The 24,159-nt window shown below is 39.9% G+C and overlaps 2 protein-coding genes across 4 annotated transcripts in view; one reads left to right on the top strand and one right to left on the bottom strand.

Moving 5' to 3' along the window:
• Positions 1–22,568, bottom strand: part of METTL8 (methyltransferase 8, tRNA N3-cytidine) — a 131,500-nt gene extending 108,932 nt beyond the window's left edge. Inside the window, exon 1 of the mRNA XM_027128459.1 lies at positions 22,346–22,568. The gene's annotated coding sequence lies outside the window, so the exon portion shown is untranslated. The remainder of the gene's footprint in view (positions 1–22,345) is intronic.
• A 231-nt stretch (positions 22,569–22,799) lies between these two features.
• Positions 22,800–24,159, top strand: part of DCAF17 (DDB1 and CUL4 associated factor 17) — a 35,847-nt gene continuing 34,487 nt past the window's right edge. For 2 of the 3 annotated variants that reach the window (XM_027128406.1, XM_027128401.1), the window contains exons 1-2: positions 22,800–23,207; positions 23,645–23,748. In XM_027128406.1, the coding sequence (XP_026984207.1) occupies positions 23,082–23,207; positions 23,645–23,748 (230 nt within the window). In that variant the 5' untranslated portion in view covers positions 22,800–23,081. Of the gene's footprint in view, positions 23,208–23,644; positions 23,749–23,976; positions 24,047–24,159 lie in introns of those variants that run through there. The other variant, XM_027128414.1, reaches the window with a different exon arrangement.

The following is a 24,159-nucleotide window of genomic DNA, read 5'->3' as shown; positions in this document are numbered from 1 at the left end:
CCTGGGGCAACTGGAATTTTATTTAATACAAAAAACAATCTGATTAAATGATTCTTTTAAAACAACAATAGCAAACACAAAAAACCTGTCGGCCATCTCGTTGCCACCTGATAACATAAGGTGTGCCTATAAAGGTATGTTGTTTAACTAAAAATTACAACTTTACATCAAAATAAATGTTGTCCTTTCAAATAAATCACCTTAAGAGATTACTATTTATTCCAATAACAGTAAAACATCTTTGAAAACATTATTTTCAGATAATGTCCTCATAGCAAGCTAATTGATTCTTTTTCATATCCTCAGTGGTGGCAATATTTTTGCTTTAGGATATATACCTTTTGTTGTTTTTAGAGTAAGTTGTTCTTGTTGCCATAAATGTACATATTCTCAACATAACCAGCTTGGAAAGATCATATTCATTAAGATATAGCTTCTGGTATGTTCTGTTTCCTTAAACAGTCTCAAACAGTCATACCTCATAAATCAAGTGCACATAGTACACACTGTACTGCCACAAATGATAGTATCCATTGTGCTTATTCTGTTTTGAGAAGCCAAAACTATCTGGAAATATGAGCTAGATTTTTTAAAGTTTTTTTTTTTAATATTGATAACAAAAATAGAAAATATACAGGGGGAAAGAGCCCTCTTACAATTACAACAAAAAAATTATATGAAATACCTAGGAATAAATTTAGCCAGAAATGTACAGGACTGATATTAGGAAAGCTATACAACTCTACAGAGGAGCATGGAAGATAATTTAATAAATAGGAAGACAGTACATGGGTTTCTGGAGCTGAAGATTCAATATTGTAAAAAAAATGTAGGGCTTCCCTGGTGGCGCAGTGGTTGAGAGTCCGCCTGCCGATGCAGGGGACACGGGTTCGTGCCCCGGTCCAGGAGGATCCCACATGCCACGGAGCGGCTGGGCCTGTGAGCCATGGCCACTGAGCCTGTGTGTCCGGAGCCTGTGCTCCGCAATGGGAGAGGCCACAATAGTGAGAGGCCCTCGTATCGCAAAAAACAAACAAACAAAAAATGTAAATTCTCGCAAAAATTAAAGTAATTCCAATCAAAGTTCCAAAAATGTCTTTGGGGAACTTGAACAAATAATTTTAAAGTTCATCTGGAAGAATAAACATGCAGAAAGTACCAAGAAAATACTGCAGGGGAAATGTGTGCTATTGATTGTGGTGGCGTAGGGTTAAGGAGGGTTGGGGTAGTCCTTGCCCTTCCATACATTACAATACTCTAGAAAGCAAATATATCTTGGCCATGTCTATAGTGCCAGGATATACAGTCAAAGCACTAGAACAGAATAAAAAGTCCAGAAACTAGTCAAATTATATATAAGAATTCCATTTGTAATAAAGCTAGTATTTCAAATCAGTAGGTTAAGACTGGCCTATTCAAAGAAGCGTATTAAGAAAAGGGGCTACCTATTCAGAAAAAATAAAGTTATATCCCTATTCTATCTAACACCAAATAAATTCCAGATGAATTAAAGTTTTTAATGTAAAAATACTTTTTATAGGCTTAGAAAAAATATAGGTGAATACTTACTAAAAAGTGGGGTAGAAAAGACTCTTTTAAACATTATACCAAAGCCATAAAATATAAAAGAAAAAGACTGATTGCTATAGGAATGTACAGGATGATATACTATAAAAGACACTCATGGAAATAAATGCAAAATATTAGAATGTATTAATATGATTAATATATAAGGAATGTTTAGAAAATAATTAGAAATGACTTCAGTAGAAAATGTGCTAATACATCAATAAGCATTCACAAAAGAAATGCAAATGGCCACTAAACACTTAAAAATGTTCATCACACTAATAATAAATAACTTTGGGGGATGCTTATGACTGCAAGTAACAGAAGACACTATTCAAACTGGCTCAAACAAATAGAGCATGTTATCTCTCAGAACCAAGTCCAGAGGTTGGGCAAGTTCCAGGTATGGTTTCAGTTCTATAACGTCATCAAGGACCCAGGTTCATGCCATTTCTCCATCTTGCTCTAAATAGCATCACCTTCATTCTAAGGCTGGTTCGCTTTGTTAATTACAAAACAGCTGCAGCAGTTCCAGGCATCACACTGGCATGGCAATATCCAGAGCAGGAAAAGGATCATCTCTTTCTTATGCCTCTTTTTAGTGATGAGGAAACTTTTTCACAAGTTCTTCAACAAACTTGCTCTCAGATTTCACTGGCCAGAACTGGGTCACAAACTATTCCTAAACCAGTCTCTGGTAAGAGAATGAGTTCCTATGATTACCTTAGACCTTTTGAGGTTCTCAAAGTGTGGTCTGCAGGTCCCTAGGGGCCCCCAAGACACTTTAAGTGGGTCTGCAAAAGGTCAGAATTATTTTCACAATACCATCAACATGTTATTTGCCTTTTTACTGTGGTGACATTTGCACTGATGGTGTACAGGCAATGGTGGATAAAATTGCTGGGATCTTGGTCTCAATCAAGGCAGTGGCACCAAACTATACTAGAGGTCATGCCTTCTTTACCAACCATGCATTTGAAGAAAAAAAAGAAAAAACCAGTTTCACTTAAGCATATCCTTGATGAAGCAATGAAGACCGTTTTCATGGAACCCCATTTTTACTTTGGCATTTTCTCAAAAACAAAGTAAGCCTGTCAAGAAAACAACTGACAGCATTTGTTGCCATTGATAAAATTCAAGCTTTCAAGCAAAAATTAGAATTTTGGAAACCCTGTGTCCACCACTGTGAGCTTAACAGCTTGCTGACACTTAAACACTGTTCTGATGAGAATAAAGTATTTTTGATATTGTATAATGAAATGTGTCAACATTTGGAAGACGTGCACAACTCAGTGAACCAATATTTTCCAGATGGCCAACATATGATATCACAAAATCATGCATGGGTAAAAGATCCACTCAAAGTGCAAGACAGACCAATGGATTTTAATGTAACAGAGTAGAAAAAGTTCACAGGTTTGATTTCAAATATTATATTGCATTAACCTTTAAGAAACTAACACATGGACTTCCCTGGTGGTGCAGTGGTTAAGAATCCGCCTGCCCATGCAGGCGGACACAGGTTCGAGCCCTGGTCCAGGAAGATCCCACGTGCTGCGGAGCAACTAAGCCTGTGTGCCACAACTACTGAAGCCCGTGAGCCTGGAGCCCGCGAGCCACGACAGGAGAAGCCACCACAATGAGAAGCCCCAGCTCGCTGCAACTAGAGGAAGCTCGCGCGCAGCAACGAAGACCCGACGCAACCAAAAATAAATAAATAAATAAATTAATTAATTAATTAAAAAAAGAAGCTACCACTTACTGGGATTTAGTGTAGTATTAAAGGAGATTCTTCACACTCATCTGAATAGACTTTTAAAGTACTCCGCCCCTTTCTAACTACTTATATATCTGTGTGAGATCAGATTTTCTTCATATATATCAACTGGAACAACATATCATAATAGACAGTGCAAAAGCAAATATAAGAATCTAGCCATCTTCTTTTAGGCCATACATTAAGGAGATGTGCAAAAATGTAAAACCATCCTACTCTTCTAATTTTTTTCTTTTGGAAAATACTTTTAATAAAAAGGGTATTCATACTAATATGCAATAGGTTTATTATTGTTTTAAAAGGACTTAAATAAATATTTAAATTTTTTCTTAGGTTTAATTTCTAATACAGCAAATAATGATAACTATGATCCATATAAACAAAAGCTCTTGGGGGGGCCTCTATAATTTTTCAGAGTGTCAAGTGGTCCTGAGACCAAAAAACTTGAGAACTGCTGCCATAGATTAATTTTCTGGGGTGACATGGAGAGCAGAGAGTCCACCAATTAAAAAAAAAAATTGGTGCAATGGGTTACTGACCATCATTTTGGCAAAGGTGAAATGTTGTGATCAGTGGTGTGCAAGAACAAGCATCCTCAGGCATTGCCAGGGAGATTGTACCAAGAGACCTTTCCTGAGGGAACTTTGGCAATACACATGAACATTTTTAAAGAAGAAATCTGATGGAAATTTCCATTTCTAGAAATATATCCTAAGAATATAATCAGAAGAATATGTTAAGGATTTGTCACAGCATTATACTGAAAAACTGCAAACAATCCAAATATTCATCTTTAGAGGACTAAATTATTGTACACCTATATAAAGGAAAATTATGTAGTTACTTAGAATGTTGCTAAAAACCTAAAGTTGTTGATATGGAAAGAAGTCCATGATTTATTAGGTACAGTAAAAAAGGTACAAAAGAGTACCTATGGTATGATCTCATTTTAAAAAATTAATACACATACCAACACCTATGTGTATGCATAGAGAAAGTCTGGAAGAGTTTATGGTAGTTCCCTTTGACTGAAAGGCTCAAGGAGATCCTTATATTTTCTTCTTAATGTGTCTCAAAATGTTCTTTTCGAGAAAACTCAAATTACTTTTATAATCAGAAAATATAAAAATATTTTAAAAACCAGTAACTATATACATTCTATATACTGTCCACGCTTGGGAAGGAAGGGGGAAAAAAAGAAGATACGGGCAGTAGTGACAGTAACACTAAAAGGTTACAAAATTTTCTGATGGTCACCCATTTCCATGGAGGAAAAGATGCCATGGAGTTTGTAAGAGTTTGGTTAGTGGGACCCAGACAGAATGCTGTAGTTGGCTGGATTCAGGACCCAAATACCTTAGGGTCAAAGAAGTCCAAAGAAAGGCTACTTTTAAAAGACCCCAATTTGTTAGACCAGGTGAGGCAGACAATTGCAGATGCTGAGAAGGTGGGGTAAAAAAGCTGGAAAGAGAAAGAAATTAGAAAAAGCGAAGAGTAGCAGGAGAAGGTGTAAAACAGACAAATAAAACCACATTAGAATATCAAATTCCAGTTATCCAGAAGCTTCCTATTCACCAACTAGGGAGGTGCTTCCTACACTGCTGTGTGACATTATGGCTGCTGTCTCTTTCCATTTGGTAACTGTGTTTCCGATGTGCTAGAACCTTTTCATTTATAGTACTTGTTAATCATCAGGCAGCACACACAGATGGCACCAGTCAGGTCTGCCCAGCCTAGCTGCTGGGAAAGCTTGTGCACCCTCTGCTGGTCAGCTCCACACCAGGACAAGAGGGTCTGTGTCTGTAGGAGACAACTTCTAAATGACAGGAATACACTTTTGTGTTCTCTATACAGCCAATTTCAGTGAAGAGTTTGGAAAACATTTCCTGAAACTGCCGCCTCAAAGAGACAATTCCAGATTAAAACAATGCCTTCCTTTGTTACACCAAAGAAAAACATCGTAACAACTAAAGTCCTATGAGAAAATATACCATCTAAAGCATCTTAAATTCGAATGACTTCATTTTATTACATAATAAGTAAGTAAAGGTGTGCAGATGACTGCAACACTTAATATGACTATAAAGCTCCATGAGAATTTTACTCTGGTTGAAAACCTGAGATTATCATAACAAATAATACTTGTACAGGTTTTACAACTTACAAAGAGCTCTCACATTCATTTTCACACCTAATCCTTACAACAACTCTATAAGCAAGGGAGGAAGGCAGGGCAAGCATTTCTGTTATCACCATTTTACAGATGGGAGCTGAGGCTCAAAGGGGTTAATGAGTGGCCTTGATCGCACAGCTACAAGAACCCACACTCCAAGCAGGTCTCCTGACTCCAAATTCTACGTTCTTCTCAGAGCTCTATTCTACCTGAGCTGCTGATCTGTAAGGGGTTTTCTGTAGAGTTGGTATGTATTCTACGCAGAGAAGTAAAAGGCCTAAAACATATGTTTCTATAATACATTCATTCCATTTTGTTTCAAATATCACCAAAATTTTAGGTACTGAACCCTAAATCTGAGGGGTTTGCACTGCAGGTAGTGCTTTGTCCTAAAAGAACATCAGTTTAACAAGGGAAGTGGATATTTTAATAAGGAATCTACTGAAAACCAAAGTTAACTTCAGAATCTCTATGTTGGCATGTCTAGGCCCATAAAAAGTATCCTGTCAGGTTTCATGGCTTCTGCATTCACTCAGTCAATACTATATATATGTAGCAGGAAACTGGGGTTGGGAATCCTCAAGTTCTGGTCCTACTTTCTCTTGAATGTTTACCATCTTGATAATTTTTCCCTTATAAGCAAAACATTATGAATACTGTTTTGTCAGAGTGCCAAGCTAAAACTCAGTATGCTGAAGGAGAGTCATTGAAATTCAGCTATAATCACAGAGATCCCCAAAGCTAAAGAGCAAAGCAAAAATAATAGACTCAAACAATTATTTGTTGTGAAGCTGAAAGTAACATACCATTGTAAAGCAATTATACTCCAATAAAGATGTTTAAAAAAAAAAACAAAACAATTATATAGTGCTGGCTATGTGCCAGGCATTACTCTAAGTGCTTTACACATATTAAGTCATTTAGTCCCCCCAAGAACCCATTTAACAGGTAAGTAAATTGAGGCACATAGAGGTTAAGTAATTCTAGTTAGGGTAACCAGGTTCACACACTAATAAGTAGTGAGGCTGAGATTTGAACCCAGGCAGGCTGGTACCTGAGCTCATCTTCCTTCCAGGACACCACATTACATTTCGCCATCAAGTCTCCCTAGGCTCCTCTTTGGCTCTAACAGTTTCTCAAACTTTCTTTGTTTTTGAAGACCTTGACAGTTTTGAGGAGTACTGATCAGTTATCTTTAGAATACCTCTCAGTAAATATTCATCAGATGTTTTTCTCATGATTAGACTGGGGTTATGGGCTTTAGGGAGGAAAACCACAGAGGTAAAGTGCCATTCTTATCACATCATATCAAGGGTATGTGGTATGAACATGACTCACCACTGTTGATGTTAACCTTGATAAATTGGCTGAGGTAGTGACTGACAGGTTTCTACTGTAAAGTTACCAACCCCCCTCTTTTCCATACCATATGCTTTGGCAGGAAGTCACTATGCACAGCCAACACTTAAGGAGAGGGGAGTTATGCTCCACCTTTTTAAGGGTGAAGTGTCTACATAAATTATTTGGAATGTTTTTGCAAGGGAGATTTGTTTCTTCTCCCCCATTTATTTGTTCAATCACTTGTTTATATCAGTACAGTCTCATAGATATTTATTTTAAACTTTGGGTTATAACCCAATACTACTTTATTTTGTTGTTCAAACTATTCCTGCTTTGCCAATTAAGAGCTCTTTCTGGGGCTTCCCTGGTGGCGCAGTGGTTGAGAGTCCGCCTGCCGATGCAGGGGACACGGGTTCGTGCCCCGGTTTGGGAAGATCCCACATGCCGCAGAGCGGCTGGGCCCGTGAGCCATGGCCACTGGGCCTGCGCGTCCAGAGCCTGCGCTCCGCAACGGGAGAGGCCACAGCAGTGAGAGGCCCGCGTACCGCAAAAAAAAAGAGCTCTTTCCATTGTTTCCTATATCCTTTTGACACATTCCCATCATTGTATTTTTGAGCACTTCTTTACTTCCTGGCACTACAAGATGTTGCAGACTCTTGTATATTCCTTGACCCAGTCCTAGAATCAGCCATTTCCTCTAAAGAGTGTTGGGACTTCCCTGGTGGCGCAGTGGTTAAGAATCTGCCTGCCAATGCAGTGGACATGGGTTCAATGCCTGGTCTGGGAAGATCCCACATGCCGCGGGGCAACTAAACCTGTGCGCCACAACTACTGAGCCTGCACTCTAGAGCCCGCGAGCCACAACCACTGAGCCTGCGTGCTACAACTATGGAAGCCTGCACACCTAGAGCCCATGCTCTGCAACAAAGAGAAGCCACCGCAATGAGAAGGCCGTGCACCACAACGAAGAGTAGCCCCCGCTCACCGCAACTAGAGAAAGCCCGTGTGCAGCAATGAAGACCCAACACAGCCAAAAATAAATAAAATAAAATAATTTATTAAATAAATAGAGTGTTTGTTCCTTTTATTGGAGAATGGTCTGGGTGCTGGGTGTGCTCTTTGCTACTACGCTGTCCTTGCTTCTAGGCCCTCTCAACTGACAAAGCAAGGAAACATATGTGTGTATACTAAACCATGTATATACACATATCTTTATCTATAAATGTTTCATATGTATCCATCTGTATCTATAGTACGCTAACTAGAGTTTATACTAATGTCTCCAACTCTAATCCATTACCACATGGATCATTCTAGCCTTCCCCACTTGGTTGTCTATAACCTCCCACTCCAACAGTAAGAAATCTGGTTGCCATCATCCACCATGCAGCTATTAATTGTTTAATTCCAGTACTCATGTGTAGTAGTTTCAGAATTATTAACCCATACCTCTGTGGGAAACTTTTATCAACTAGAGGACAGCGCTTATGTATAGTTCCTACTGCTTTTAGTCTTACAGTCTCATTTTCAAAGTTACTTAGGTCAGCACCTTTTCTCTTGCCACTTTCAGTGAGATCACCGCATACATTTGTAATACAGTTAGATTCTTTTGTCACCGTCTGCATTATATCCTGGAACCCCCCTTCCCCTTCTTTTTTAAATTTTGCATACATTAAGTTTTACTCTTTGTGCTGTAAAGCTATATGGGTTTTAATAAATGCATAGTCTGGGACTTTCCTGGCACTCCAATGATTAAGACTCCACGCTTCCAATGCAGGGGGCATGGGTTTGATCCCTGGTTGGGGATCTAAGATCCTGCATGCCGTGCATGGCACTACAGGAAAAGAAAAAAAAAAAAAAAAAGAAATGCACAGTGTTATGTATCCATTACAGTATAATACAAAATTTCTCTACCCTAAAAAAAGAACAATGCTCTGTGCTACTTAATCAACCTTCTCTCTTCCCCAAACTCTCTACAACAGTGTGTTCATGTTTATAAATTCATGTGATTCACTTCAATCCCGTTTCCACTTAGCAGATGATTGAAGGAAACAGAGTAAATGGCTTAGTCAAAATTTCACTATGTGATGCTGCTACAACTTATGCCTTGTGACTCCTGATGTGATGCTCTTTCTACCATACAACTCCACTTCCTTGATTTCAGCAGGGAGAGGCATGGTTGTGCACACAGACAAGAAGAAGAGAAGACAGAAATGGTGCTAAGTGATCGTATCTTACATTAATGGAAGCTTTTACACTAAAAATATGAGAAAGTAGAATTCTTGTTCTGGTAATTTGGTGAGCCTGATACCCCCAAAACCTTTCTGCTATAAAATATTCCCAAAAGCCTGGACAAATACATTAAAAAATATATCTTGTTAAATATCGATACATCAGTGAGCCAGCAAGAAAGAAAGAGAAACCCTCAGAGACCAAAAGCTAGCAAAGATCCAAAGAGCTGAGAGAGCAATGAAGCCAGCAGTTGCCCAAATTCCACAGTGTTTAAAAAACAAAACACATCACCAAAACTTATCTAAACTCAAGTTTGGTTTAACATTAGAAAATATATTTATGTAATTACCACATTATCAGATTACAGGAAAAAAATTATATTATCACCTCAGCAGTTACAGACAAAGTCTTTGATAAAATTCAACACCCATTCATGACTAAAAATAAAATGAACAAGACTTTTAGCAAATATGGAATGGATGAGAAGTTCATTAACCTGATAAAAGGTAGCTACCAAAAACCTACAATGTCATCCTTAATGGTGAAATATTAGAAGTATTCCATTTATAAACATGAATAAGACAAGGATGTCCATTATCACTGGTTCTATTCAACACTGCACTGATCCTGGCCAACATAGTAAGAAAAGAAAGAGGAAAAAAAGTAAAAGAATTGAGAGGGAAGTAACAAAACTGTCACAGTTTCCAGAGGACATGATTATCCATGTAGAAAAATCCCCCAAACCTTACAAATGACAATTATTGCTATTAAAGATAAATGTTGGCAAACAAAAGATCAATATACAAAAACAATGTTGCTAAACATAAGATCAATATACAAAAAGACAACTGCATGTTTGCATACTAGCAAAAATATAGTGAGAAGACCTAATTTGAAAATATACCATTCACACAACGAAGACCCAATGCAGCCCCCACAAAAAAATTAATTAAAAAAATACATATACCATGTACAACACTGACCAAAAATATAATGTACTTAGAAAGTTGCAAAATATGCAATCCATTAATAAAAAGATTATAAAATTTCATTAAAAGACACTAAAAAGATCTAAATAAATGGAGAGACATACTGTCTTCAGAGATAGGATAATTTGATATGGTAAAGATGTCAGTTCTCTTCAAATTGATAGGTAGATTTAATGTCATCCCAATCAAAATTCCAGTAAGGTTTTTGTAGAACTTAAGCAGATTTAAAAATGTATATGAAAGTGCAATTGCAAAAAAGAAATAAGATCCTCCTGAAGAAAAGGAATAAGGTAGAGGACTTGCTGTACCAGCTGGAAAGGCTTATTATAAAAGTGGTCAGGTATTCATTAACCCAGGGAGAGAAAAATAGAATAGACCAGAAAACAGAGCCTAGAAATACACTATGAATGTAAACTCGATATATAACAGAGTTAGCACTACAGATCTGTGGAGAAATGAGGGCCCCTCCAATAAATGGCTCTGGGACAAGTAGTCATCGGTGTACAAAAAAAAGAGAGACAATAAATGGGTGTTAGTTTAAGGTGCTTAGTTTGGGGTAATTTGTTACACAGCAATAGAAAAAGAACACCTTTTTTAATGTGTGTACCAAAACACAGGTTTAAGGTCTATAGAAGCACTTTTCTAGGAATAAAAAGCCCAAAAGAAACAAAAGCCCAGCCAGTAGAAAATGGATAAATAAATTGTAGTAAATTCACACAATGAAATACTATATATTGGTAAAAATAAATGAAATGAACTATAGGTACTCTGTCAAGTGTAATGCTGAAGCAAAAATAGACAACTTGTAGACGAGTACATATATGCAGTATGATTCAATTTATATGATGTTCAAAAACATTCAAAACTTAATGTTTTATTTATATAAAGAAGAAAGAGGGATCCAGGAACAACGATGGACACATAGGAGATGTCAAAGTTTTAGGTAATGTTCTGTTTTTTTAAAGTTGATGATAGCTATCTGGGTATTCATTTTATAATTATTATTTACATATTATGCTATGTTACCTATACATATTCTTTTGAATAAATAAAATATTTTTTTTAACATCTTTATTGGAGTATAATTGCTTTACAATGTATGTTAGTTTCAGCTTCACAACAAAATGAATCAGTTATATATATAGATATATTCCCATATCTCTTCCCGCTTGCGTCTCCCTCCCTCCCACCCTCCCTATCCCACCCCTCCAGGCGGTCACAAAGCACCGAGCTGATCTCCCTGTGCTATGCGGCTGCTTCCCACTAGCTATCTACCTTACGTTTGGTAGTGTATATATGTCCATGCCTCTTTATCGCTTTGTCACCGTTTACACTTCCCCCTCCCCATAGCCTCAAGTCCATTCTCTAGTAAGTCTGTGTCTTTATTCCTGTTTCACCCCTAGGTTTTTCATGACATTTTTTTTTTTAAATTCCATATATATGTGTTAGCATACGGTATTTGTCTCTCTCTTTCTGACTTACTTCACTCTGTATGACAGACTCTAGGTCTACCCACCTCATTACAAATAGCTCAATTTCGTCTCTTTTTATGGCTGAGTAATATTCCATTGTATATATGTGCCACATCTTCTTTATCCATTCATCCGATGATGGACACTTAGGTTGTTTCCATCTCTGGGCTATTGTAAATAGAGCTGCAATGAACAATTGGTACATGACTCTTTTTGAATTATGGTTTTCTCAGGGTATATGCCCAGTAGTGGGATTGCTGGGTCATATGGTAGTTCTATTTGTAGCTTTTTAAGGAACCTCCATACTGTTCTCCACAGTGGCTGTATCAATTTACATTCCCACCAACAGTGTAAGAGGGTTCCCTTTTCTCCACACCCTCTCCAGCATTTATTGTTTCTAGATTTTTTGATGATAGCCATTCTGACTGGTGTGAGATGATATCTCATTGTAGTTTTGATTTGCATTTCTCTCATGATTAGTGATGTTGAGCATTCTCTCATGTGTTTGTTGGCACTCTGTATATCTTCTTTGGAGAAATGTCTATTTAGGTCTTCTGCCCATTTTTGGATTGGGTTGTTTGTTTTTTTGTTATTAAGCTGCATGAGCTGCTTATAAATTTTGGAGATCAATCCTTTGTCAGTTGCTTCATTTGCAAATATTTTCTCCCATTCTGAGGGTTGTCTTTTGGTCTTCTTTATGGTTTCCTTTGCTGTGCAAAAGCTTTTAAGTTTCATTAGGTCCCATTTGTTTACTCTTGTTTTTATTTCCATTACTCTAGGAGGTGGGTCAGAAAGAATCTTGCTGTGATTTATGTCATAGAGTGTTCTGCCTATGTTTTCCTCTAAGAGTTTGATAGTTTCTGGCCTTACATTTAGGTCTTTAATCCATTTTGAGCTTATTTTTGTGTATGGTGTTAGGGAGTGATCTAACTTCATACTTTTACATGTAGCTGTCCAGTTTTCCCAGCACCACTTATTGAATAGGCTGTCCTTTCTCCACGGTACATTTCTGCCTCCTTTGTCAAAGATAAGGTGACCATATGTGCGTGGGTTTATCTCTGGGCTTTCTATCCTGTTCCATTGATCTATCTTTCTGTTTTTGTGCCAGTACCATACCGTTTTGATAACTGTAGCTTTGTAGTATAGTCTGAAGTCTGGGAGCCTGATTCCTCCAGTTCCTTCTTTCGTTCTCAAGATTGCTTTGGCTATTCGGGGTCTTTTGTGTTTCCATACAAATTGCAAAATTTTTTGTTCTAGTTCTGTGAAAAATGCCAGTGGTAGTTTGATAGGGATTGCATTGAATCTATAGATTGCTTTCGGTAGTAGAGTCATTTTCACAATGTTGATTCTTCCAATCCAAGAACATGGTATATCTCTCCATCTATTTGTATCATCTTTAATTTCTTTCATCAGTGTCTTATAATTTTCTGCATACAGATCTTTTGTCTCCTTAGGTAGGTTTATTCCTAGATATTTTATTCTTTTTGTTGCAATGGTAAATGGGAGTGTTTTCTTGATTTCACTTTCAGATTTTTCATCATTAGTATATAGGAATGCCAGAGATTTCTGTGCATTAATTTTGTATCCTGCCACTTTACCAAATTCATTGATTAGCTCTAGTAGTTTTCTGGTAGCATCTTTAGGGTTCTCTATGTATAGGATCATGTCATCTGCAAACAGTGACAGCTTTACTTCTTCTTTTCCGATTTGGATTCCTTTTATTTCCTTTTCTTCTCTGATTGCTGTGGCTAAAACTTCCAAAACTATGTTGAATAAGAGTGGTGAGAGTGGGCAACCTTGTCTTGTTCCTGATCTTAGTGGAAATGCTTTCAGTTTTTCGCCATTGAGGATGATGTTTGCTGTGGGCTTGTCATATATGGCCTTTATTATGTTGAGGAAAGTTCCCTCTATGCCTACTTTCTGCAGGGCTTTTATCATAAATGGGTGTTGAATTTTGTCAAAAGCTTTCTCTGCATCTATTGAGATGATCATATGGTTTTTCTCCTTCAGTTTGTTAATATGGTTTATCACATTGATAGATTTGCGTATATTGAAGAATCCTTGCATTCCTGGAATAAACCCCACTTGATCATGGTGTATGATCTTTTTAATGTGCTGTTGGATTCTATTTGCTAGTATTTTGTTGAGGATTTTTGCATCTATGTTCATCAGTGATATTGGCCTGTAGTTTTCTTTCTTTGTGACATCCTTGTCTGGTTTTGGTATCAAGGTGATGGTGGCCTCGTAGAAGGAGTTTGGGAGTGTTCCTCCCTCTGCTATATTCTGGAAGAGTTTCAGAAGGATAGGTGTTAGCTCTTCTCTAAATGTTTGATAGAATTCGCCTGTGAAGCCATCTGGTCCTGGGCTTTTCTTTGTTGGAAGATTTTTAATAGCAGTCTCAATTTCAGTGCTTGTGATTGGTCTGTTCATATTTTCTATTTCTTCCTGATTCAGTCTTGGCAGGTTGTGCATTTCTAAGAATTTGTCCATTTCTTCCAGATTGTCCATTTTATTGGCATAGAGTTGCTTGTAGTAATCTCTCATGATCTCTTTTATTTCTGCAGTGTCAGTTGTTACCTCTCCTTTTTCATTTCTAATTCTATTGATTTGAGTCTTCTCCTTTTTTTTCTTGATGAGTCTGGCTAGTGGTTTATCTATTTTGTTTATCTTCTCAAAGAACCAGCTTTTAGTTTTATTGATCTTTGCTATTGTTTCCTTCATTTCTTTTTCATTTATTTCTGATCTGATTTTTATGATTTCTTTCCTTCTGCTAGCTTTGGGGTTTTTTTGTTCTTCTTTCTCTAATTGCTTGAGGTGCAAGGTTAGGTTGTTTATTCGAGATGTTTCCTGCTTCTTAAGGTGGGCTTGTATTGCTATAAACTTCCCCCTTAGAACTGCTTTTGCTGCATCCCACAGGTTTTGGGTCGTTGTGTCTCCATTGTCATTTGTTTCTAGGTATTTTTTGATTTCCTCTTTGATTTCTTCAGTGATCACTTCATTATTAAGTAGTGTATTGTTTAGCCTCCATGTGTTTGTATTTTTTACAGATCTTTTCCTGTAATTGATATCTAGTCTCATGGCGTTGTGGTCAGAAAAGATACTTGATACAATTTCAATTTTCTTAAATTTACCAAGGCTTGATTTGTGACCCAAGATATGATCTATCCTGGAGAATGTCCCATGAGCACTTGAGAAAAATGTGTATTCTGTTGTTTTTGGATGGAATGTCCTATAAATATCAATTAACTCCATCTCGTTTAATGTATCATTTAAAGCTTGTGTTTCCTTATTTATTTTCATTTTGGATGATCTGTCCATTGGTGAAAGTGGGGTGTTAAAGTCCCCTACTATGAATGTGTTACTGTCGATTTCCCCTTTTATGGTTGTCAGTATTTGCCTTATGTATTGAGGTGCACCTATGTTGGGTGCATAAATATTTACAATTGTTATATCTTCCTCTTGGATCGATCCCTTGATCATTATGTAGTGTCCTTCTTTGTCTCTTCTAATAGTCTTTGTTTTAAAGTCTATTTTGTCTGATATGAGAATTGCTACTCCAGCTTTCTTTTGGTTTCCATTTGCATGAAATACCTTTTTCCATCCCCTTACTTTCAGTCTGTATGTGTCTCTAGGTCTGAAGTGGGTCTCTTGTAGACAGCAAATATATGGGTCTTGTTTTTGTATCCATTCAGCCAATCTGTGTCTTTTGGTGGGAGCATTTAGTCCATTTACATTTAAGGTAATTATCGATATGTGTGTTCCTATTCCCATTTTCTTAATTGTTTTGGGTTCGTTATTATAGGTCCTTTCCTTCTTTTGTGTTTCTTGCCTAGAGAAGTTCCTTTAGCAGTTGTTGTAGAGCTGGTTTGGTGGTGCTGAACTCTCTCAGCTTTTGCTTGTCTGTAAAGGTTTTAATTTCTCCATCAAATCTGAATGAGATCCTTGCTGGGTAGAGTAATCTTGGTTGCAGGTTTTTCTCCTTCAACACTTTCAATATATCCTGCCACTCCCTTCTGGCTTGCAGAGTTTCTGCTGAAAGATCAGCTGTTAACCTTATGGGGATTCCCTTGTGTGTTATTTGTTGTTTTTCCCTTGCTGCTTTTAATATGTTTTCTTTGTATTTAATTTTTGACAATTTGATTAATGTGTGTCTTGGCGTATTTCTCCTTGGATTTATCCTGTATGGGACTCTCTGTGCTTCCTGGACTTGATTAATGATTTCTTTTCCCATATTAGGGAAGTTTTCAACTATAATCTCTTCAAATATTTTCTCAGTCCCTTTCTTTTTCTCTTCTTCTTCTGGAACCCCTATAATTCGAATGTTGGTGCGTTTAATGTTGTCCCAGAGGTCTCTGAGACTGTCCTCAGTTCTTTTCATTCTTTTTTCTTTATTCTGCTCTGCAGTAGTTATTTCCACTATTTTATCTTCCAGGTCACTTATCCGTTCTTCTGCCTCAGTTATTCTGCTATTGATCCCATCTAGAGTACTTTTAATTTCATTTATTGTGTTGTTCATCGTTGCTTGCTTCATCTTTAGTTCTTCTAGGTCCTTGTTAACTGATTCTTGCAATTTGTCCATTCTATTGTCCATTCTATCTCCAAGATTTCGGATCAACCTTACTATCATTATTCTGAATTCTTTTTCAGGTAGACTGCCTATTTCCTCTTCATTTGTTAGGTATGGTGGGTTTTTATCTTGCTCCTTCATCTGCTGTGTGTTTTTCTGTCTTTTCATTTTGCTTATCTTACTGTGTTTGGGGTCTCCTTTTTTGCAGGCTGAAGGTTCGTAGTTCCTGTTGTTTTTTGGGTCTGTCCCCAGTGGCTAAGGTTGGTTCAGTGGGTTGTGTAGGCTTCCTGGTGGAGGGTACTAGTGCCTGTGTTCTGGTGTATGAGGCTGGATCTTGTCTTTCTGGTGGGCAGGTCCACGTCTGGTGGTGTGTTTTGGGGTGTCTGTAGACTTACTATGATTTTGGGCAGCTTCTCTGCTAATGGGTGGGGTTGTGTTCCTGTCTTGCTAGTTGTTTGGCATAGGATGTCCAGCACTGTAGCTTGCTGGTCGTTGAGTGAAGCTGGGTGCTGGCGTTGAGATGGAGATCTCTCGGAGATTTTTGCTGTTTGATATTATGTGCAGCTGGGAGGCCTCTTGTGGACCAGTGTCCTGAAGTTGGCTCTCCCACCTCAGAGGCACAGCACTGAGTCCTGGCTGCAGCACCAAGAGCCTTTCATCCACAGGGCTCCTTAATTTGGGATGATTCGTTGTCTATTCAGGTATTCCACAGATGCAGGGTATATCAAGTTGATTGTGGAGCTTTAATCCGCTGCTTCTGAGGCTGCTGGGAGAGATTTCCCTTTCTCTTCTTTGTTCTGACAGTTCCCAGGGGCTCAGCTTTGGATTTGGCCCCGCCTGTGCGTGTAGGTCGCCGGAGGGCGTCTGTTCTTTGCTCAGACAGGACGAGGTTAAAGGAGCCGCTGATTCGGAGGCTCTGGCTCACCCAGGCCGGGGGTAGGGAGGGTCACGGAGTGCGGGGCGGGCCTGCAGCGGCAGAGGCCGGCGTGACGCTGCAGCCTGAGGCGCGCCGTGCGCTCTCCCGCGGAGCCGTCCCTGGATCCCGGGACCCTGGCAGTGGCGGGCTGCACAGGCTCCCCAGAAGGGCGTGTGGCTAGTGACCTGTGTTCGCACACAGGCCTCCTGGCGGCGGCAGCAGCGGCCTTAGCGTCCCATGTCCGTCTCTGGGCTCCGCACTCTTAGCCGCGGCTCGCGCCCGTCCCTGGAGCTCTCTCAAGCAGCGTTCTTAATCCCCTCTCCTCGTGCACCAGGAAACAAAGAGGGACGTAAAAGTCTCTTGCCTCTTCGGCAGGTCCAGACCCCTCCCCGGACTCTCTCCCGGCCAGCCGTGGCGCACCAACGCCCTGCAGGCTCTGTTCACGCCTAAAATATTTTTTTAAATAAGAGGAATAGTTTGTAAACTTTACTATCAATCCTTTAAACCTAAATCTTTCTGAACTTTGTATATGAATGAATCTACTACATGTTCAGATATATATCATCAAAATATACAGAGAAAAAATAAAAGAACCAAATTTATGGTTAAAAGCCTCAATAATTTCAAAATAAATTTCCAAAAGTGACTCACTCTCACCTGAACTACTACAATTACCTGCTAACTGGTCTCTCTACTTCACTCTTGTCCTGATGCTGTACCTAACTATCTCTTTAAAGGAATGTAATATCACTCCAGAGATTTTTCCCATCACATTGCCATGGGCTCACATGCTCTGACCCCTGCCTACTTCTGGGACCTGATTTTATTCCTCTCTTCCCACATGCCCCAGCCATAGAACAAATCCTAACATTCTCCAGCATTAATGTCTATAATGCTAATGTGTACATTTAATGAAATCTTGGCATCTTTCATTGACAGCACATCGTGAGTATTTCCCAGCTTTCCATTTGTTCTGGGGAATTTGGGGATGTTGATTTGTGGTTCTGCTTTATCATGATTTCACTTGACTCTTTCCTTCATCTTTAATATCTACTACATCAGAAGTCCTGTCAATTCTACTTTCAAAATAAATATATCCTGAATCTGTTCCCTTCTTTCCATCTCTCCTGCCACCACTCTAGTCCATCTATCATCTCTTTTTTTTTTTTTTTTTTTTTTTGCGGTACGCGGGCCTCTTACTGTTGTGGCGTCTCCCGTTGCGGAGCACAGGCTCCAGACGCGCAGGCTCAGCGGCCATGGCTCACGGGCCCAGACGCTCCGCGGCATGTGGGATCCTAACGGACCGGGGCACAAATCCGCGTCCCCTGCATTGGCAGGCGGACTCTCAACCACTGCGTCACTAGGGAAGCCCCCATCTATCATCTCTTATCTGGACCAATGCAACAGCCACCATCTCCTTGTTTCCATTCTTGTGCCACTGCAGTACACTATAGCCACAATGACCTTATTATAACAAATTAGATCACATTACACTCCTTCTTCAAAGTGTCCTATGGCTTCCCATCACAACAGAATAAAATCCAAAATTCCTTATACCCGATGTGACTTGGTCCCAGCCTACCTTGGCAAGTTCACTTCCCTCATGCACACTAAAGAATCACACTAGCCTTCTCATAATTTTAGAATAATCCAACGTTGTGATTGCCTTAGGGACCCTGAATTGGAGCATCCCTCTGCCTAGACTACTCTAATCTTAGTTCATGCAGATTGGCTCATCCTCATCATTCAGGGCTCAGTTCAAACTCCACTCTTCAGAGAGGCCTTTCCTGACCATCTGGGTACAGTAGGGCTCTCAACCACTCACTGTCGAGCACATCACTCTGTTTTCTCTTCTTCCCAGCACTTTATCACTACCTGAAAATCTTATTTTTAAAATCTATGTATTGTCTATCTCTCCCAACACGTGAGGACCTTGTTCCCTGTTCATTGTTATACCCTATGCCGAAATAGCTGCCGGCACATTGTAGATGAAAATAATTACATGTTGAATGAATGACCTCTTGTGGCCTTGGTTCAAATTTCTTTGTCTCTGAACAAATGTTCAGGTTTAATAACCAGAGTGTTTTATACATTTATTCTGTTATGCCTCTTTAAATGATGTATGTGAACAAAAAGCATTTTATTAACTTCTGAACTCACATGTCCTCTTTTCTGTCTTTAAAGTATCATGGCAAGGATGGTTAAGTATTCTCTAAACATCACACAGACACAGAATGAAAAAAAAAAAAAAGAACTAATGTTTGTTTTATGCCCCAAATTAAGAGAAGTCATTTCCAAATCTTAACCTAGGGATATCAATTCATGACATTTTACCTTCAACAAGAAAATATCTACTTTATAGGTAGAACTGTTAGGGATTAAAGTTTTTGTTGTTTGTTTGTGAATAAAAGAATCTTTATTTATTGATTGATTGATTCCCATAGGTTTATTTTTTATTTTATTTTTTAACATCTTTATTGGAGTATAATTGCTTTACAATGGTTAGTTTCTGCTTTATAACAAGGGATTAAAGTTTTTAAAAAGTTATTTCTTTTTATGAATATTGTGGTTTCCTACTTATTTAAAGAATAAAGACTAAATCTGATTCTATGTTAAAAGTACTTAGTTGCTGACAACAGAATCTGTACAACATTGTTTTTAGAATAGCCCATTCATTCAACATACATATGCATCCTTAGCACACTGCCTAAAATGTGGTTACTGCATATGTATGTTGAATGAATGAATGGACCTCTCTAAACACAAACGTTGGGAAGACAGGCAAACAACAATTCTAATATAGTGCCACAACCAGTGTATGCAGAGTAACGTGTTAGAAGAGGCAAGGCTATAACTTGCCTTGTCTCTTCTAACATGTTAGAAGATGGAGGAGTCGGGAAAAGTGTGTGAGTGGAGCTGTGATACCTGGGATGAGTCTTGAGATAAACAGATAAGAGGAAAGGAAGTGTGCTCCAGACAAAGAAAATTTTAAATGTAAAGGCACCCTGGCTTGAGCAAGTAGGCAACATGTCAGAAGCACATGAACAAATGTGGGGCTTCCCTGGTGGCGCAGTGGTTAAGAATCCATCTGCCATTGCAGGGGACACGGGTTGGAGCCCTGGTCCGGGAAGATCCCACATGCCACAGAGCAATAAGCCCATGCGCTACAACTACTGAGCCTGCATGCTGCAACTAATGAAGCCCACACACCTAGAGCCCGTGCTCCACAACAAGAGAAGACATCACAATGAGAAGTCCACGCACCACAACGAAGAGAAGTCCCCGCTCACCGCAACTAGAGAAATCCCGCAGGCAGCAATGAAGACCCAATGCAGCCAAAAATAATAAATAAGTTAATAATTTTTTTTTAAGAAGTACAGACTCTAAAAAAAAAAAAAAGCAGCAAATGTGAAGGACGGGCAAAGGTGAAGCTGAAAATGTGGGCAAGATGCAGATAGTAAAGTGCCCTGTATACTATACTAAGGCATTCAGATTTTGTCCTATAAGGCACCTATACTGACCTCGAGAAATTCGTATTATGTAGCCTCGAGGTTATGAGATTTCTCTAGAGAAACGTTTTATTTTTAATTTGTTAAAAATCTAAATAAAAAAAATTTTTTGAACAAAAGGATACTCTGGATCACCTGGATGACTACCTTTTAATTGATTACAGTACTGTCACAAGATTTCAGTTCACATGTTTGTGTTTAGGACTGCACTGGCAAACAAGTGGTTTATCATTGGCACAGGTTTAATGAGAGACATGGAGACTTTTACGTAAATGATATTTGTCAAGTGAAGGTCAAATGAAATCATGACACAATGAACAAAGGAAGATTTTTACACTGGTTTAAATAAAGAGGTGAAGTCACTGAGTAATCTCTCAACACAAGGACAATGCGGACAGGCCTTTCTGTAAGGAATTTATGCCCTGGAGGACAGTGAAGGTTTACTTTTTAGAGCATGATAGGTCCAGCAAAAACAGTCTCATTGTTAACAATAAATAAGCATTCATCAGAATTTATTTGTTTTATAGTTTTGCTTCATTTAATGCACAACCATTTATACCGAACATATTTTAAGCTCACCATAGAGAATCCTAGGTATCTACTTAGGTTTGAGAAATTCTGCTCTGGGTGACGGGGAGCCACTGAAAGATTAAATAGGGAAATGACAGATTTGTGCTTTAGAAAAATCACTCTGGCAGCAGTGAGGAGGATTGGAATTGAAAGTATTTAAGTAAGGCAGAAAGGAGGCTACTTAACATAATAATGTGATAAAATGGTGAGGCCCTAAATTACTCCGGGGGGGATATGAAGAGGAGATGGATAACAGAATCAAAAGCACTTGGTTGAGGGTGACAGAAAAGAGGGCATCTAGGATGACTGTCCCTTGGGTGACTTGGTGGTGAGATACAGACCACGGGGAGACAAACAAGTTGGGGTGAAGGGGAAGGAGAAAAAAAGAGGTGATCAATTCAATTCAGCAATGATTTGAATTTCATTTTCGCCAAAGAAAACCCAGTTATCTTTTCTGGGTTCGTTTTCTCAGTGACAGCTGCATTCATGAATTACCAAATTAACTATTATAGCGCTCTCTAAAAATATACAAAGCACTCCACAGTATGCTGTAAATAAGTCATGAAAAAAATCAGCAAAAGCCCAGGCCCTAAAGGAAATTCAGCAGAGTTAAAAAGAGATATGACAAATTTTTCCTAAACACTTAAAACCAATGCACTCACCCAGTATTGTACTTTTTGCTCTGTCAGTCAAATGCAATCACTCCCTAGCCCACGTCTGAACAAGAGGCCACGTGGGAGATGCAAAGACACCACCCTCAAGGCACTTAAAAGCAAAGCAAGGGCCCTCGTCTGGTGCATGATTACTGAAACCTTAGTGTGGTAGGAATGTCATATCCTCAATGACCCAGCCCTTGAGGATATGACAGGAACCTTGACCCTACAGGCAGGGCTAGTCACAAAGTTATCTTTTACTTAGAGGAATCAACGTGGAGTACCCTAGGCAGTTCAATAACAATGTAAATATTTCATATTTCATTCCCGATAAGGAGGGGAAAAAAAGGCGAGTAAGGACAATGCAGCAATTATCGCAAAACCAGCCTGCGTCTCTGCGGACCACAAAAGGGCGGGCCTCCGGGAAAATAATTCAACTCTAGTTTGGTGGGAATGCCAGCACCTTCACCACTAACTCATAATAACAAAAGCATAGTGTTTATGGACCCAAAAGGTTTAACCGTACACCTCATCCACAACGTCCAACGCGTGACTGAAGGGAAAGCCGAGGGCGTACCTTTCTTTAGCACTGGACGCTGCCTTCGGGGGAGAGGGGCGGTAGCACACGACACCGCCACCCTCTCGGCGCCCGGTCAGGGCCTCTCAGAGCAAAAGTCGGGGGCTGAGAGACGTAAGGGTACCGGGGCGGCAAGGGACGCACCCCTGAACGCAGGGCTTGAACAGGTAACGGGGACCAAGAGGCTGCAGCACAGCGCCCCCAGGGTTCTCCCTTGGCGCCGCGTGCTGAGCCGGAAAGGCGCGCCAGCCCTACGGCGCAGCCTCCGCCGGGGCCAGAGGAGGCGAGGCCGGGCGGGGCCGCGGCCGGTTGGAGGAGGGGCCGGGGCAAGCGCTCGCTCCCCGCTGCCTTGTGGGGGTTGTAGTTCTGGACAGAAGTCAAGATGCCTCCGAGGGCACTGGGAACTACATTTCCCAGTGAGGGAACGGCTCCGGCCGACCGCGCGTTACGGTCGTCGCAGTGCCGGCCGCCGGGTCCGGAGCCGGAGAGCGTTTGAGGGGCCAGCCAGGAAGGAAGTTTCTTTTCCTTCCCAATTGCCCGGTCTCGGGCGGCGCCGGCTCTGCCTAACCTCGCGTCACTGCCGTGCGCCCCCGGCCCGGCTCCGGGTGTCAGCTTTTCCTGGGCCCCTCGGGGAGCTGGGGCCTGGAGGTTCGGAGGTAGCGGCTCCTGCCCAGCGTCGGAGTGAGGGGCGCACCCCTCTTGGGCCCTGCCAACTCCGCCACCGGCCCGCACCTCCATGGGCCCAAGCCAGAAGCGCAACGTGTGCCGCAGGCTGAGTCGCCGGGCGCTGGGCTTCTTCTCTCGGGACGCGGGCGTGGTGCAGAGGACGAACCTGGGTATCCTGCGGGCGCTGGTGTGCCAGGTGACCGCCCGCCGGCCGGGAGCCGAACCAAGAGCAGCGGGGCCATTGGCGGAGGGTGGGGCTAGGGGTGGGAGTCAAGCTTCCGGCAGGGGTGCAGTTTTCACGCAATACAGCCCCGTTTTAAGATCACCCTTGATGGGCAGGGTGATCCAGGCCTTGAACCTGGAGGATTAGTAAATAGCCTTTAATAGAACCGGCACATGCTTTTACTTTTAACTTTCTTATGTCATATTGCAAACAGTTTTTTTTCTAAAAATTGGTCACCCCACTTAAGCCAAAACGTGAAGGCAGAGTGAGGAAGAATTGAACATAATGTTTTTTTAAGAACGTACATGAAATTACTTTGAAAACTGTAAATGTAACTATCCAACTTAAAATTGGTGCACAGTAGAAACTTAGGAGTTATTTGCTAAATCGAAATTCCTTGTGTCTTTCAGGAAAGTACTAAGTTTAAGAATGTTTGGACAACTCATTCCAAGTCACCTATAGCCTATGAGAGAGGAAGAATATATTTTGACAACTATCGGTGCTGTGTCAGCAGGTATCTTTTTGGTGAAAGTTTTTGCTGTAATTCATTTGACTGTTGATCTTAACTCTAATTTTTATAGAAACACATGCCTACATTAGTGCTTAGTGAAATAGGAGAATGGAGAAATCGGTCCAAAATAAGGGTAGGGGGTAAAATACATGTAATTTTAAAATCTTGTTAAATCTAAAGTTTGAGGTTTTATTCTTGTAAACACCAACTTAAAGCAAATTTATATTGCAGGCAAAATGACAGTTTGCTGAGTACAATGTATTTTATTCTGCTTAAAAGATACCAGAGCCAAGAGATCCAGGTACCTACTAATTAGATGATGTTTTAGAGAAGACTTTATGTGTTTTGTTTTGAAACTACTTGCCTTTGTTTTAGAAGGAAATTTTCAAACTTGCTCAAGTAGAGAATAGCATA

Source organism: Aethalodelphis obliquidens, unplaced genomic scaffold, assembly GCF_003676395.1.
Source record: "Aethalodelphis obliquidens isolate GAN/ISIS:26980383/991018 unplaced genomic scaffold, ASM367639v1 scaffold2, whole genome shotgun sequence".
Lineage (NCBI taxonomy): Eukaryota > Metazoa > Chordata > Mammalia > Artiodactyla > Delphinidae > Aethalodelphis > Aethalodelphis obliquidens.
The sequence above is the reverse complement of the archived record's forward strand: the minus strand, read 5'-3'. Positions and strand labels throughout refer to the sequence as shown.